General features: G+C 35.5%; 1 protein-coding gene across 1 annotated transcript in view; it reads left to right on the top strand.

The window, feature by feature from the left end:
• The window catches only part of LOC149776126 (uncharacterized), a 613,155-nt gene that overhangs the window by 556,555 nt on the left and 38,067 nt on the right, over positions 1 to 18,533 (top strand). Inside the window, exons 9-10 of the mRNA XM_089942586.1 lie at positions 11,597 to 11,678; positions 17,599 to 17,657. Of these exons, the coding sequence (XP_089798712.1) occupies positions 11,597 to 11,678; positions 17,599 to 17,657 (141 nt within the window). The remainder of the gene's footprint in view (positions 1 to 11,596; positions 11,679 to 17,598; positions 17,658 to 18,533) is intronic.

Below are 18,533 nucleotides of genomic sequence, written 5' to 3' on the forward strand. Positions count from 1 at the left end.
TGGAAATTGTCTATACATTGATCTAGAATTAAATGGCAAGCCCTCTTTTGGAGTCTTGAAAGTTTTGTTTTGTTTGAATTAGAGGTATTACCCCAAATTACATTACCGTAGTCCAGATATGGCTGAATATAACTTTTATTAAAGATGACCCTGTACTGAAGAGGAATGTATGTTTTGATTTTCCTCAGTACCCAAAGATAAGAATTAACCTTTTTTGAAACATGTTTACTGTGAATAGACGAAGTAAGATTGTTATCTATGAATACACCAAGAATTTAAAGACAATAGTATTTTGAGGAAGAAATTGTATAATGATGTACCACCAAGGAAAATGCAGTTTAGATAAGATATTTTGATGATATATTTTAAGGGTTTTACATGTGTTACATTTATCATTTTTATATAGACAGTATACCTGAGGATGGAACCAGTTGAACTGCAAAACTACATCATATATAAAAGCTTCTTCGGAATTTTAACATCTTGTAATACTTACATTTATTTGGCAATGTTTATCTTCCTAAGTTTTTTGTGCAAGTCTTCATTTTGAAATTGTTTCAGTTTTTTATTTGGCACCACATAGCCACTTTGGTAATGAGGTGTGATTAAACACTACTGGTATTCCATTCATACGTACCACTGAAAGTTTCTAAAAATGCAACCGCAGCACCACCAAATGTGGCAATTATTGCCCTAAATATTTAATAATGCCAATTTGAAATGACTTCAACTAGGTCACAAATTTAATTGGAGCACGATATTATTTGTACTCATAGGTATGAAGACCAAACTGACCATATCCAAAATGAGGTTATCAAAGGGAAATATGCCATTTAATGGAACTGAGACTTCTAGAATTTGTGAAACTCATGTGGAGATGTTTATCACAAATGTAAATCCTTTTTTATTTGCTGGAAAAAGAACCTTTTATATCACATAGGTTTATTCACTTTTGTGAAAATAGGAATTGACTGTGCATGAATGCTTCGTTTCCTTCTGTACACTGTCCAGTTGGGGGCCACGGGTGGTTGATTGGTCCAAGGCGCTTACCTTTGCAGGTCACTAACAGGTCATCTTTGTCCATATGGGTTTGAGTCTGGGCTTGGCTAGTTTGTGTATGTTGTGTGAAAGCTTACCATTTGATTCCCATGGGTCAGAGGTTCTTGTTCACCACTGGTTGCCATGCATGGCTAATCATGTGCTGAGAAAATGGCATTCAACCCACAACAACAATGCTCTTAAGTGGTAAATATAAATAAAGACTGCAATCACATGTCTGCTTGATGTAATGCAAAATGACCATTGATTTTACAGTTAACAAAGTGATTCATTAATTCCGCCAACTGTGTAAAACTGAAAGGTTTTATTTCCATGATCACTGCATTTAACTCTTGCATTACCAGTCCTGCTTACATTACCAGTCCTGCTTACATTGCCAGTCCTGCTTACATTACCAGTCCTGCTTACATTACCAGTCCTGCTTACATTGCCAGTGCTGCTACAGACCATTCTTAATAAGGCCCTTATTGATATTCATGTATTATGAAGATCTTGTTATTTTGGCAAACAAGCCATTAAAAAACACACATCATTCCCTCCAGTGCAATTAAAATCGGAATGTCATGATTCGCCCACTGATAATAACATGAAAGAGAGAGAAAAACGATGGAATTATATATACACAGTAGCTTACATAACACCTTTTAAAACCCATTTTCTTAATTTAATCTATAGGCATATTTGTCTGCTTACTCAAATTATACATAATTCATGTTGTTATTTATGAATGTACTGTATATGCAGTAACTGTTCATGAAACTGGTATTATGTTGTTAATCTTGTACTTTGTGGGGTTTTTTTTAAGAATACATTTTGCCACGAGTTCATACAGGTGAACATGTATTAAATGTTATCGTCTGTAACTGACCTTAGGTCAACAATTATTATTATTATTACCACTACTGTGACCTAGTGGTTAGAGCGGTACGCCTCGGATGGGGGTAGTTGCAGCTTCTAACCCCAGCCAAGTCATACCAGACTTGTAACAATGGTACTAAGAGACGCCTTGCCAGGCGGTCTGCATTAAGAGGTTAGTGTTAGGACTGGTGTTAGGATAATGTGGCTGGGTGTGACATGATGCAACATGTCTACTGCATGATGCCCCCGTGCTAGACATCACTATAAACTGCCACACTGCGGACATTGTAGCAATGACTGAATTTTTGTTAAAGCTACGTTAAAAATCCAAATCACACACACACACATGCACATTTATCATCATCATCATCATCATCATCATCATCATCATCATCATCATTATTATTATTTATCCTGGTAAGATATCAACACCAATGTCAATAAACACCCCATTACGAAAAGGTAGACAAAGATCATTATAAATTCAGACATTATTTTTTGTCACTTCTCACTCACAGGGGCTCTTATCGTTGCTTACAATTGACCTGTCATACATGTAGTATATACATGTCTTGTATCGTTGCTTACAATTGACCTGTCATACAAGTACTATATACATGTCTTGTATCGTTGCTTACAATTAACCTGTCATACATGTACTATTTACATGTCTTGTATCGTTGCTTACAATTGACCTGTCATACATGTACTATATACATGTCTTGTATCGTTGCTTACAATTGACCTGTCATACAAGTACTATATACATGTCTTGTATCGTTGCTTACAATTGACCTGTCATACAAGTACTATATACATGTCTTGTATCGTTGCTTACAATTGACCTGTCATACATGTACTATTATAATACATGTATGTAGTACATGTATGACAGGTCAGTTGTAAACAACGATACAAGACATGTATATAGTACATGTATGACAGGTCAGTTCCTGTGTACTCACTAATTTTGGTAATCAAGAATCTGTTTTTTAAGGTCTTCTCTGGGTGAATTATTAATTTTACCATGATAGAAGTTAGAATTAGATAACCAGGCTGGCTGTTCTTGGACTGAATGTTCATTGTTACATAAAAAAATTGCAAATAAAGTTTGATGTTGAAATTTTGTAATTTCCATGTATATATATTTGCGTATAAGCCCATTCATGTATAAGCTGAACCCCAAACTGAATAGGTATAAACTCTAAAAAGTGCATGACCCGCATATAAGCGGACACACAATTCCAAGTCATCTCAAAAGGTAAGTTCTAAATGCATTTATTTAGGCAAACTTTTTTTTTATAAAAAAAATACATGTATACTTATCTTGAGGTTGGCGTACATGATTATTAAAACAAAATGGGATAAACTTGTTTGAAAAGTAATTTATTTAATTTTCTGTTTTTCTTTTTGTTTCTGCCTAATATAGATTTGTGTATAATTTGATCGAACAATGACAAGAATTTAGCAGTTGCGAGTTGCTGTAAATACTACCTGTCCCTTTTGACTCGATTGTTTGTTTATGCCTTATTGCATTGGACATTTTATATCAGTGCACCAGTTAATTACATTTTTACTTTGCTCTGAAATTGTAAATACCTAACTCATTAAAATGTAATCCCAGTATGACAACACAACGAACAACAATACAGTTCGATTCAGTGCTCACTATTAGGCCACTGAACGTCTTTACATAATGGTGCCACCGCATGTACATTGTAGGTTTGACAAGAAAAGTCCTACATGTTCTGTTACATCACCTGTGAATTATTGTTGTAATGAAGTAATTACTTTACTATAAAGAATTCAGTTCTTTGAAAGTTTGTGAAAAGTCTTTGAATTTATCATTCCTAATTCTGTATGAACCGTGATCATTTTTGTCTATCTAAACAATGTTCATTGAACATATAAATGAATGATAGAAGGAAAAGAAGACAATTATTTTCAGTTTCTTCTGCAATTCAATAGACTTCTGCAATTCAATAGCTTCCTGCAATTCGCAATTCAATAGATTTCTGCAATTCATTAGATTTCTGCAATTCAATAGATTTGTTATTTGCAATTCAATAGACTTCTGCAATTCAATAGATTTCTGTTATTCGCAATTCAATAGACTTCTGCAATTCAATAGATTTCTGCAATTTGCAATTCAATAGATTTCTTCAAAATCAATAGATTTCTGCAATTCAATAGATTTCTGCAATCCAGTAGATTTCTGCAATTCAATAAACTTCTTTATAAAGCTTCTTATGCACAAATGGATTGGATGTTGTGGTAAATACAACAGAGGGCCCCAAGGGAGAAGTTAATGTAAACCTAATTGGTTTAATATCCTCAATAATAACAATACTACTACTACTACTAATAATAATAATAATAATAATAATAATAGGATTGATTCATTTGTTGATTGATTTTATGCCATTGATGTAGAATTATCATAAAATCCTGTATGGTGTTTTTTGTTTTCTTTATTGGGGGGGGGGGGAGGGGTTTGCTGCACATTTTAAGAATACAATAAATCGGGCTGGATCAGTGTATAAATCTGAACTAAAAGAATTTTACAACATGTTCATAAAGTCACAGAATGGTCATTTTACCAGTTGTAAAAGGTCCATGATTAAGATTTGTATGTGTCGTGGGTTTTTTTTCTTCATTTTTCATTTGCTTGTGAAACATGTTAAACTATCAGATTATCATCTGCCATCTTCAGAAATGTTTTAAAAGTTGGCACTGATGGATCATCCATATAACATTTTCATTATACACCTACTTTTATGTCAAAAGCTGTTTTATTCACTAACTAGATTTTATTTTCCTTTTGTTGTAAAGTTGGCTTGTCAAGATTGGATTTTTCAGATGTCTGTGCAGCATATGTGCCATGTGCCAACAATGTGCTTTTAAAAAAAAAGCTATTTACAGCTTCTGACACAGTTTTCGTCCAATCAGATTAAAGCAGTCATTCCTCCCTTGTATTGAGGCCAGTGATATTTCAGATCTACCTGTTGAGCTTCAAGGTCATACTTGAAGATCAGAGCTCTGGATTATCAATTACAATCCTGGAAAAGTCTTGCATGCAACTGTACCAAGTATTCCCTGTGTTTGCCCCATACTGGTCTAAACTAGTATTTAGTCTGGTCAGACAGATTGATCAATATACTGTAGATGCAAGCAATTCCGACAAATACAAGAGTGCTACAGTGTGATGGACATGGCAGACTATAAACAAATAGGGCTTTTAATATTATACTAATATAATTGCACATGGTAGTGTCAATCCCACAACCAAGGTTGAAATTTCTACCACGTGTTACATTTTTCATGCTTCATCCATAAATACAGTTTTTAATTATGTTTTGTTTGAGGTAGGGCTGCATGGTTATTCCTTTTTTATTATAAGTTTTAAAATTTGTTTGCTTCAGATTCTGTTGAAAATTATAATTATTTCTAGCTATAATTCTTTATAATCTGAGAAAAAATAAGCAGTTATTGTGTGATAGGAAATAGTTGCCGTTTAATGCCACTTTCAGCACTTATTTGTCATTGTGAGGAAATGGAAGTATATTTCCCAAGGACACACAGAGTTAGCTAACCTGGGCAGGCCTGGGTGGTTATTGTGAGGAAATGGAAGTATCTTTCCCAAGGACACACACAGTTAGCTAACCTGGGTTGGCCTGGGTGGTTATTGTGAGGAAATGGAAGTATCTTTCCCAAGGACACACAGAGTCAGCTAATCTGGGCTGGCCTGGGTGGTTATTGTGAGGAAATGGAAGTATCTTTCCCAAGGACACACAGAGTTAGCTAACCTGGGCTGGCCTGGGTGGTTATTATGAGGAAATGGAAGTATCTTTCCCAAGGACACACAGAGTTAGCTAACCTGGGCTGGCCTGGGTGGTTATTGTGAGGAAATGGAAGTATCTTTCCCAAGGACACACTGAGTTAGCTAACCTGGGCTGGCCTGGGTGGTTATTATGAGGAAATGGAAGTATCTTTCCCAAGGACACACAGAGTTAGCTAACCTGGGCTGGCCTGGGTGGTATTGACCAGCGGAGTACAAGTCTGACAAAAAAAGTCTACTAAAAATGAGTTACCCCAGCTCCCAGGAAATGATTGAAAAATTAGTTGTTTTTTTTTTTTTGTTTTTTCTTTAGTTTTTTTTTTTTTTGTTTTTTTATAGTTCTCATGGTCATAGAGCAGAAAAGCTGAAATGTTTTTCATAAATCCTCTGTCCATTAGCACAAGTCTGTCATAACTTTTCATTCTAACCTGCACGGAGGAATGCGATGAAACTTTAAACACATGCAACCCATAATCTGGTAAATGAATATTGTAACTGCTCAGATATTTAGTAGATCCACCACAGCAGCCATCTTAAAATTCTTATCACTACTCCTCCTGAACAGGAAATGTACTGAATTGGGTTTTCTTGCTATTGCTATTCCTCCTGAACAGGAAATGTACTGAATTGGGTTTTCTTGTTATTGCTATTCCTCCTGAACACAGAGAATATTATCCTGGGCTTTTCGCTAGAAAACTACTTATCTTGTCTAGTTGATCATAACGTTTCATTATGCTAATTTATCAGCAAGATTCAACAGCATCACCTAATCTCATTAAAGTCACTTTAACTTTGATAGGTCATAACTACATGACTGATAGGTCATAACAACATGACTGATAGGTCATAACAACATGACTGATAGGTCATAACATGACTGATAGGTCATAACTACATGACTGATAGGTCATAACTACATGACTGATAAGTCATAACAACATGACTGATAGGTCATAACAACATGACTGATAGGTCATAACAACATGACTGATAGATCATAACTACATGACTGATAGGTCATAACAACATGACTGATAGGTCATAACAACATGACTGATAGGTCATAACTACATGACTGATAGGTCATAACTACATGACTGATAGGTCATAACAACATGACTGATAGGTCATAACTACATGACTGATAGGTCATAACAACATGACTGATAGGTCATAACTACATGACTGATAGGTCATAACTACATGACTGATAGGTCATAACAACATGACTGATAGGTCATAACTACATGACTGATAGGTCATAACAACATGACTGATACTCACTGTGTAAAAATGGATCAAACAACAGTATTTCACTAACAAAAATGCTAGTGTATCAAGGATTCAAGTTTCTTGCATCCACAAATGAAAAGTATGCATACTTTTATTTGGATTTCAGCCACCATCTTGAAAATCTTGTTATTGCTACTTCTTCTATGCAGATGGTTTTATCAACATAAGGATTTCCCTGAAAGACTTTTTATGATGTCTTGTTGGTAGTAAATGAAAATTATCTGGCATCCAATAAGGCCACCATGATAGCCATTTTGAAAATCTTGTTATTGCTACTCTGCCAGAACAGAAAGTCATATCAGTTTGGGGTTTTCACCAGATGACTTTTTTTATGATCTGTACTGGTAGGTGGTCCCGAATGAAAATGGTGCCATCCAGACATCACTGTGATGGCCATTTTAAAAATTATTATTGCTATTCCACCTGAATGGATGGTCACTATCAGCATAGTTTTGACAGATAGTCTAACTGGCCCTAATTGACAATGGTGCAAATATGGTTACCACAGCAGTCCTCCAGAATGGAAAGTCCTATCACCACAGCAGTCCTTCAGAATGGAAAGTCCTATCAGTGTGACCTTTCACTGGAAGACTTCTCATGGTGTGGGTTTGGTTGTAAATAAAACATTGTTCTCCACATATTCAATATGTCCACCATGGCAGCCATCTTGAACATCTTATTACTATTTCTTCTACATGAAAAATCATATCAACATTGGGCTTTCACCAGACTTATGATGCATGTTGAGTTGGTACTCAATGAAAATGGTGCTGATCAAACATCCAGTATGGTCACTATGGCATCAGTCTTGAACATCTTTGATATTGGTTGGTACTCCTTCAAAATGGAAAGATGTATCGACGTGGGGGTTTTGACTAGAAGATGATATTATGTAATTTAGTTGTGGAGGAAAATGACCTCAGATAATATGGCTGCAACAATGATCATACTGAAATCTATTCACTGATTTGCCAGACTGGATGGTTATATCCATCATACTGAAATCTTCTCACTGATTCGCCAGACTGGATGGTTATATCAGCATTGAGTTTTTACAGAAGACTTCTGATGGTATCTGGTTTATCCTCAATGAAAATGATTGCTTTTCTAACATCCAGGATGACTGTCAAAGTGGTTCATTTTAAAATCTGATCACTCAAGATTAGGAGAGATGGATTCACTCAGTACTTAAATAGAGGAAATTGTTTTTTCTTGAATTCATGGAATTTGTTTTCAGACAGTAGGGCACAAACTCCTTTCAGGGACTCTTTTTAAAAAATAAGTTGTCACATATTATGTGCAGAAGATGGTAACCAAGATTTTGGTTTCCATTGCATTTTTCATTGACACCTTACATTGTGAATATAAATGTTTCATTGAAGATACACAAAATATGAAAGGAATTAATCAAATAAAATATACCTTTTCTACTCACAAATGAAAAACAACAACAAAATTAAGATTGAACTTTTGCTTGAGTAAAATAAATCAAGTTGAAAAAAATATACACTTTCAGGGACACCTGGAGCTGTGGATCATTCCTTTTGATTAATGAAGTTTACCTGTTTACTGAGACATGTAAATTACCCAACTTGGTCATGTTTTAATAACATGAATCTCCTAAATATGTTTACATCATTTTGTTGCCTTAGGCTTATTTGTTTGTCCATTCACAATGTTTCATGGAATATTTACATGTTTCGGTGTTAAACTGGTGTATGCAATGAGAAAGATGCTTAAATGAAGTAAAGGTACCATCTGTTTGTTTGCTCAGTGATTGACTTTAGTTACTGCCATTATCTTGCAGTGCTAAAAATGGACCTATTAGCAGGTTATACAACTATGGTAGTAATAAAAATGTGGGTTTAACCAGGGTTTACTGTGACATTGTAACTTGCTGGATTTTACCTTGTATGCTTACAGCTGCACCAAAATGCGAATAGTTGCAAACATTTGCACAACAGATAATTTTTTTAATTAGGGGAACAGTTTTTCACCATGATTGCAGGTAATAAAATTTTGTGATCCTTCACGCTGAGAGTTTGATCATTGCATGTAAACGATCGACATAGAGAAAAATTTCACTCATCTTAGACACAAACACAAGTTTTGAAGACTGCACAGCTGGAGTGGTTAAGTGGCTAATTAGGTCGATGTACAGACCAGGTTGACTACATTGGAATGTCCTTGCACAATACACTTTAATCTACTTGTCACTGCATGGTATGACCTTCAGGTCAGACCAGATTGGCCACCTTGGAATGTCCTTGCTTAATACACTTTAATCTACATGTCATTGCATGGTATGACCTTCAGGTCAGACCAGGTTGGCTACCTTGGAATGTCCTTGCACAATACACTTTAATCTACTTGTCATTGTATGGTATGACCTTCAGATCAGACCAGATTGGCTACCTTGGAATATCCTTGCACAATACACTTTATCTACATGTCATTGCATGGTATGACCTTCAGGTCAGACAAGATTGGCTACCTTGGAATGTCCTTGCACAATACACTTTAATCTACTTGTCATTGCATGGTATGACCTTCAGAGTGCTTGTGCCATAAAACACTAGCCAAACCAACCACAATCGTGAAGCAAAGACATAACTATAGTTCAACATTGTAAATATACTACAAAAGATGACTATTTATAATAGTTACTTTTACTGTCATTATGTTGGTAATAATGCTGCATCCTGAAATATTTCTCATGAAAAAATATTTTTAATGAAAATTATCAGAAATATTTCAGTCAGAGAACACTGCCGGTGTTTCAGTCTGTGGTTTCACAAACAACAAAACACACATTGTTCTTCATTTAAAAAAACTGGCAAGTTAGTAAGTAATTTGACGTGTACATCTGTAGATACAAGTTTGAATGCTGCACACTGCTGATGAATGGCTTCTGTCATAATGTGTGTGTTGTCTTGTCAGGTTCTAGGTACATAAGTGTATTGGGATCACTTTGATTTGATTCATACTTCAGTCATAAACTTGCAATTTCAGTTTTTTATAAGTCTGTGCTTGCCATGTGAGCTATACAGCTAGACCAACCCATACATACTCTAGACAAGAACCTGATCTGAACTTGTTGGCAAATTATCTACTGGTTTCCTTTAATCATGTAAGCACCTGAAAGAAGAATGGTCACATGAAGGGGTTAAAGAAAAATACTTAACATTTTTTTTAACTAAAAAATTCAATTTTTTAAAATAATTTTAAATATGATGTAAATTCTTACATTTCAGTCAAACAGTGCATCAGATCCATTGCTTGAAAAATAGGAAAGCCCACTACTTTTTTTATTAATATTCTTTACAGCTATATAAACCTTTGACCCCATTTACTGGCAAAGTATAGATTATTTCCTGCATCTTTATACCAGATGGTGGAGAGATGTTGCCAGTTTGAGTCATCTGCATGTAACAAAAACAGATACACAGGACTATGAATTACAGTGGTCACTCACTAATAAGTGCCTGAGTATAACACACTTCCTTTATAAAGCAGGTGGTCATATTCAGGACTACAAAGTACAGTGGACTGTCAGTGCAAGTGTCTCAAATAAAATAGTCCATTTACGAAGCAGGTATTTGCATGCAGGACTACAAAGTACAGTGGACTGTCAGTGCACGTGTCTCAATAAAATAGTCCATTTATGAAGCAGGTATTTGCATGCAGGACTACAAAGTACAGTGGACTGTCAGTGCACGTGTCTCAATAAAATAGTCCATTTATGAAGCAGGTATTTGCATGCAGGACTACAAAGTACAGTGGACTGTCAGTGCAAGTGTCTCAATAAAATAGTCCATTTATGAAGCAGGTATTTGCATGCAGGACTACAAAGTACAGTGGACTGTAAAGTACTTAATATAACACTTCATTTTATAAAGCAGGTGGCATCATGAATATTGTATCTCTTTACAAGGTCACCTCAGCTATAACTGGTAAATTTTTTATGGCTCCATTGAACAGAAGTGTAATGAGGGATGACTATATTGTGTGTAATACAATTCATTACAAGGACACCACACCTATAATTCATTTCACTTGTATGGCTTCCAAGTAGGAGCTCTGTTGGTAAAGCATCTGACACCAAGGGTTGCGGGTTTTGAAAAGGCACTTAGTTGCCATTTTCTAAGCATAAAACAAACAATAATGTGTTAAAATGTTGTTGAAACCTACAATAACAAAAACAATCTTCCTTTAATAGCATTATTTTAAGGGAGCACTGTACTGTGTATAATGTACTCATATAATGCAACCTTGTCTCTCACGTGGTACACTATAACGGTTGCCTTGAATAATGTTATAGTGAGAGATCACTGTACTTTGTACAATTTACTCCAGTATAAACTGACCTCCAAATAAAATGATGTACTATGGTATCGAGTGAAGGATGAAAAAATAACAAAATGGCACAATCGTTTCTGAGTGTGTTGGAAATTTTTGTGCTGTCATACATTTGAAAAATAAAATTTACAAACCTTTTTCAAGCTGTGTCTACTTGTGCAATACAATTTGTTTGTTATGTCTTTCCAGGTGAAGAAAGCATTCTTTGCTCTGGTATACAATGGTGTAAGGGCAGCACCACTCTGGGACAGTGAAAAGCAGGATTATGTGGGTAGGTGAACCAGTTTATAAGATTCCCACAAACTTTTCTGCAATGCTGTATCTGAACTTAAACTATGGTCTAGAGAATAAAATCTGATTAGGTAAAATTTAAGTTAACTTATGAACACCTGGAGTTTTTTTTTGTTGTCATTTTCACCGCAATGCTAGTAGGGAAACACATTTTGGGGGCTTTTTTTCTTTCTTAACTGGCCCATCATTTTCGTATCCAGGCCACTTTTTATTCCAAATCCCCATCTTATCCTACTTTTTGCAAAGGTTTGCATGTCTTGTGTGCAATTCAGACAGGTCAGCCTTAGATCTGAGGCCAAAAATTCTAAAATCCAGAGACACATCGGATTCCAACATGGGGAAGTTTCTGGTGGAGAAAAAAATCGGGTCCAAAAAATGAGGTTTTTCTATCTGTATTTTGTAATGCAACTAGAAAGTCCAGATTATTTGGTATCATTGTAGAGCTACGTCTGACTTCTTTAATACCACCCACTTGAGTGTATCTTAAATGACCTTGATGCTACAGAGCTTGGAAGTTGGGTACTACCTCCTTCACAGGTAAACTAGGTGCCAGAGGTTAATGAGTTAAATTAAATTTTGCAGGAATTTTTGCACTAGAGGACCTCTTGTGATGTCTAGTTGGTCTGAAATGAAATTGGTGCTGATCTGAACTCCAGTATGGCCAATATGATGACCATCATGAAAATGTGGGTATCACTACTCTTCGTGGATGGATGGTCATATCGATTTAATGCTTTTCACCAAAAGACTTGTCGTGTCTAGTTGGTCCATTATGGCCAATATGATGGATTTAATGTTTTTCACCAAAAGACTTGTCGTGTCTAGTTGGTCCAGTATGGCCAATATGATGGATTTAATGCTTTTCACCAAAAGACTTGCCGTGTCTGGTTGACAGTGCTGATCTGACATCACATACTGTCATCATGGTGGCCATCTTGAAAATCTTGTTACTACTACTCAGGAATGGATGGCATTTTCACCACAAGACTTCTTATGATGGTTAGCTGTTCTTAACTGAACCTACATCCAGTGGACGCTTGTTCAAATTGGTGCTGAACCTACATCCAGTGGATTGGTGCTTTTTTGTTAACCCCTCATAAACTGGAGAAAGACTAGCTCTTTTCTGCCAATGGAGGCAGCATCAACAGTTTCTTAGGGTTTTGGTTTTAAAAAATTGTTGTATATATTTCTGAAATCCTAGATTCTTGTCATACTTAATCCATGACAATTCAGTCATTGACATGCTTTCTCACCCCTTTTTCTTGTCATACTTAATCCATGACAAGTCAGTCATTGACATGCTTTCTCACCCCTTTTTCTTGTCATACTTAATCCATGACAAGTCAGTCATTGACATGCTTTCTCACCCCTTTTTCTTGTCATACTTAATCCATGACAATTCAGTCATTGACATGCTTTCTCACCCCTTTTTCTTGTCATACTTAATCCATGACAAGTCAGTCATTGACATGCTTTCTCACCCCTTTTTCTTGTCATACTTAATCCATGACAATTCAGTCATTGACATGTTTTCTCACCCATTTTACCCTGATTTCATTATGGTCACAGCCAGAAAAACTGTTAAATATTTTGGGTCGTTTATTTGCATTTCCTAAAGGCCTTTGATAGATTTTCTTCATGCTGGGGATGAATCATTACAAAGCTAAGACAATGAATTGTGTGATAGGCTTGTTTGTCCTTCATACTTTGGGATCAATGTTCAGTCACAGAAATGTAGGTGACTGTCCTTCAATGTTCAGTCATAGAAATGTAGGTGACTTCCCTTCAGTGTTCCATCATAGAAATGTTGGGTGACTCTCCTTCAATGTTCAGTCATAGAAATGTAGGTGACTGTCCTTCAATGTTCAGTCATAGAAATGTAGGTGACTGTCCTATTTTCATAATTTTAATTAGTGAAAATTATGACTAGTACTTGTGTAGCAAAAAAGTTAGCAACGTGACTGAACATTTTCCCCATACTGAATATTTATGAAAAGAAGAGGTACAGGGACATCTCTTGGAATTTAAAAGCAGATGACTTCATGGAATGATATATGGTGATTAGATGTAATGGGTGATCTGGGCTTGAACTCTCTATTTTACTTTGCAATTTCAAGAAAATAGTGCAAGCAAAATCTTCTGGCACACTGTCATACAGTGGTACATCATGGTCTTTATTTTGAATAGAGCTGTTACACAGATACAGACAGTAAGTGTGGACAGTAATCCAATATCTTTAGGATGATGATAAATTCTGTATTGATCTATTTGCATTTTATGACTTGAATGCAATAGTCAGTCTCTGGAAGATCAATGAACAGGACAAATGGTTGTCTTCATCAAGGACAGGTTCAGATTTCCAGCTTTCATAAAATAGTTATAGTTTGAAATTGTGATTTCTTGAATAGACCAAGTCATTTACTATATCTGACTTCTCAGTAGCAGCCGAACATATTTTTGACAGAATTTCATGATCATCTTAGAATGAGCGACTCCAAGCTTTACCATCCATCTTTGCACCAGGGGTCATCAATCTACTTTGTTTTACAAATCCCTTGGCAGTATTTACTCTTTTCCTGTCCATTTGGATGCAGCTGAAAGATAGTTGGGAATAATCATTGTGACATCTGTGGACAATACATGTCAAATTTAGTTTTGTCCATTTAAACCTTTCACACCTGTTTTCTTTCAAAGCATGTGGACATCATAAAACTCATAATATTGAATGCCAATCAGGTCAGACAGTGAGCTATCTCAATTGACCAATCAATTTTGTTTGCTACACGTCACATGAGCTCTCACTGACCAATCAATTTTGTTTGCTACAGGTCACATGGGCTCTCACTGACCAATCAGTTTTGTTTGCTACTGGTGGATGTCAAATAAAGTGGTACAAAAACCCTTGAATTGCTAAGATGAACTTGATTGCTGTCATTACAAACAAAAAAGAAAGAGCTTTTTAAAAAATATACTTAAGTACAGTAGTCTCCATTATCCAGAACCTAAAAGTCTGATGTTTTCTTCCATCCATACCTATCCCCAGACTAAAACTTTAGTTAACCAAGGCATGTGCAGCTTGCTACAAAGCACTGGCCAGATAAGCTGTTAAAACCAGGTCACAGGCTGCACATGTCAGACTCGAATGATTTCAGTAGAATTTGAAGATACAATCAGTGAATCATAATTGCTGTACTTTGAGTAACAATTTTAAAAACTGAAATGTCAGTAATGTTTTTTATGTAATTTTAATTAAATCTCATTCTTAGGTGAAATTTGAAAACCTCAGCACAAGGGTTGAAAATTCAAGCGAGTGCTAATTCGGGGTTGTCCATTGTTTGACTTGAATAAAAAGAGTGTTCTCTCAAGAATATTGCCAGCTTTATCCATCAAAGGTCCATGCTTTGAACTGAAAGTTTGTTTTCCAATCATTTTAATCGAGCTTGATACACCAAATGTCAGTATTTCCAATATTTCCCATTGTTTTAATCAAACTTACAAGCACTAATAAACTCTTACTTGAGGGAGTGCAAACTGATCTGATTGTAATTACAACTGATTTTGGAAGGGTTATAGAAAAAATGGACTTCAGGTCATGCATAATGACTGTGTGGAACATCATGCTACATGTCTGTGTGGGACATCATGCTACATGTCTGTGTGGGACATCATGCTACATGCCTGTGTGGGGCATCATGCTACATGCCTGTGTGGGACATCATGCTACATGTCTGTGTGGGACATCATGCTACATGCCTCTGTGGGGCATCATGCTACATGCCTGTGTGGGACATCATGCTACATGCCTGTGTGGGGCATCATGCTACATCTCTGTGTGGGACATCATGCTACATGTCTGTGGCATGATGCCCCAGTGCTAGACATCATTATAAACTGCCACACTGCAGACATCATGGTGATATGACTGAAAAATTGTTAAAGCTACGTTAAAAATCCAAATCACACACACACATTTTATGTCAGTGCCCTTCATGGCATAGGAAATTTAATTTTGCACAGCTAATGCCTTTCTTCCTTCCAGTGTGCTGCCATTACAAAATAAACAAACAAAAAACTAGAAAGGAATTTGTTGAAAAAATTGAAAATATTTCACCCTCCTCCCCACTGCATTCTTCAAATGAAAAGATAAAGTCAGTCACCAGAACTTGTGCTAATCAAGTCATGTGACTTGCTAATGGGATATAAATATCCAGTTTGGTCTGGTTTGGCTAATTTACATGTGTTGCTGGCAAGGGAAGTGTAATGAATGGATATAAACCATTCATCGCTCTTGGTGGGGGAGGCTAATATATACAGCTTCTTTTCTTGCGAATTCAATTTGTACAGAACTTTATGATGATGTACCACCCAAGAAATTCTTGGACTGTTTGAGTGAATATGGTTTATATTTGTTAAATAGAAAATAGTACATTTGAAAGATTTCATATTTTGATATCATATTTTACTTATGTACATTTAGCAGAATTTTAGCATCTTTACCTTTTGTGTTTTATCTTTTAGTAATTGGAAGAATTTATCATACATGTGACAGAAGCAAGATGGCAAATTGGTAGATTCCATTTTGTTCTGTAGATTTGCTTTTAAATCAGTGAAATCTGGGGGATATTTTATCGACATAAATATTTGTGCATTTTTAAGGGACTGGAATCAAAACAAGTGCATTTTTTTGTCACAGTATTTATTCTCTTTATATTAATAAAATGGTAAATTTTGAAAATCAGCCCGATTCTGTTGACAAATGTTAGATTAATAATTAATACAATCAGATATTGTCAGTTATATCATATAGGAAAAGTAAAATATTTCATAGTTTACTGCAAAGATTTGTATGAATCCACAAGTTATTTTTACTTTCACAAGTTGAATGCTTGTTGACCTCTGTTGATGAAATTCATTGTGAAGATCAAGTTTCTCACTTACGAGGCACTCAAGAGATTTCTGATCTCACCTTGAATCACTCAGTACTTTTCAAAGAATGGAGAATGTCCTCTCTGTATCCAACATTTTCATTTAGGACTGGGTCCCTTGGTGGCTGAATGGTCTAAAGCACCCACCTTTACCAATTACTGATATCTCTCTTCTGTTCATGTGGGTTCAAGTCTCATGCTTGACCAATGTGGATATGTGAGAAAACTGCCAGTAACTTCCAGTGGGTTCTTGTTGGGTTTTCCTGGGTTCCTTCTCCACCGGCTATACTAGCCTATCTTGTGCTGAGAAATGGCATTCAGCCAAGTAAAAGAAAAAACCGGAATGTGTCAGTGACTGAGCTTTTTGATCCAATCTTGAATATGGCTTTCAAAGTGGGTGTGTTTGTTACAGAAGAATCATTGTTCCCATTCAGTGATGTCTGCATTAGCCTGGTGATATCATTTTGTCTTCCATATTAAAACCCAATTTGCTGGAAGCACACGATGCAAACTCTGGACTTTTGCTACACACCTACACACACTTAAACTCTGATTTCCCTGCATTGTTGAACTTGTTATATTTCTATGCTGGTATTTGGGGGGGGGGGTAGCATAGGGAGACGGTGAACATTTTGACATGAATTGACAAAAGAAAAAGACCTTTCCCTTAAATATTCCTCTTCAGATACCTTGCAAAAACAATAACAATTAAGCAAAATAAAAAAGGTCGATATACATCTGTACTTGCACAAGTGTTTTTGACTCATTCATTTTCTGGTCGATCTGCAGGGGCAGTATGTTTTAGAAGAAAGAAAAAAATCATTTCCTTATTGTTTTAAATGCATGTATGATTTTCCAATGCCATGCAGCAGTGTATTACTGACTTTGTAGCAGTGTATTACTGACTTTGTTTTATATTTGTTTAGATTATCTTTTAATTAACAAGTAAATGACTTCATATCAATGTCATTTTAGGTATGCTGACCATTACAGACTTCATCAGTATCCTTCACAAGTATTACAAGACACCACAGGTAATAATGGTAATAGTAATGATGATAAAAGTAACAAAGAAAAGAAGAATGAGTAGGAAAAAAATCCACTTATAAGCAAATACAAAAGTTTTTACATTTGACATTAGTCTCATATTTACTGTGTTCATCTTATACCTAGCAGCAAACATTGTCGTCAAGTCCAGACCCTGTATTCAATACCCACTAACTCCAACTGAACCACATGTCTTATTGAAATGATAATTAAATGACAGACTTAAGAATAATTATGAAAACTTGAAATGATAATTAAATGACAGACTTAAGAATAATTATGAAAATTTTGAAATGATAATTAAATGACAGACTTAAGAATAATTATGAAAATTTGAAATGATAATTAAATGACAGACTTAAGAATAATTATGAAAATAAGATCATTGTGGACAAATCATTTCTTGTCTGTGTTTGATCCAGATTCAGATGAAATTTACAGGAGTACCTCAGATGCTTTACCCTCCCATATTTTCCATGAAAAATGTCTGCACTGTAACGCTGTTGGTTATAGTTCTTTCTACCAGTGGCATTCAAAAATGGAAATCTGAATGCAAAAATTTTGTTTTGTAAAGTTTAAACAGTCATCACAGAATTATAAAAAGAACTATTCAGCAGGAAAGGCAGTTATTACATTTAATGTATGCAAAGTCAAGTTGTTTTGAGTATGTCGCATCGGAGGAGAAAATAATTACTGTCGCCACATGAAATTTGAACACCCCCCTCCAAATTTTTTATCTATATATTATTCATAAGTTCAGAGCTATCAAGAAGCCATTGAGCTCTATGGGGTTTGGAACAGTAGCTTTTGAAACTGCACTGGAAGTATTTAAGATCCAAGTGTACTTCACAAATGTTTTAATT

This window comes from Sinohyriopsis cumingii, chromosome 18, assembly GCF_028554795.1.
Source record: "Sinohyriopsis cumingii isolate HCF-2022 chromosome 18, ASM2855479v2, whole genome shotgun sequence".
In the NCBI taxonomy this organism is placed as follows: domain Eukaryota; kingdom Metazoa; phylum Mollusca; class Bivalvia; order Unionida; family Unionidae; genus Sinohyriopsis; species Sinohyriopsis cumingii.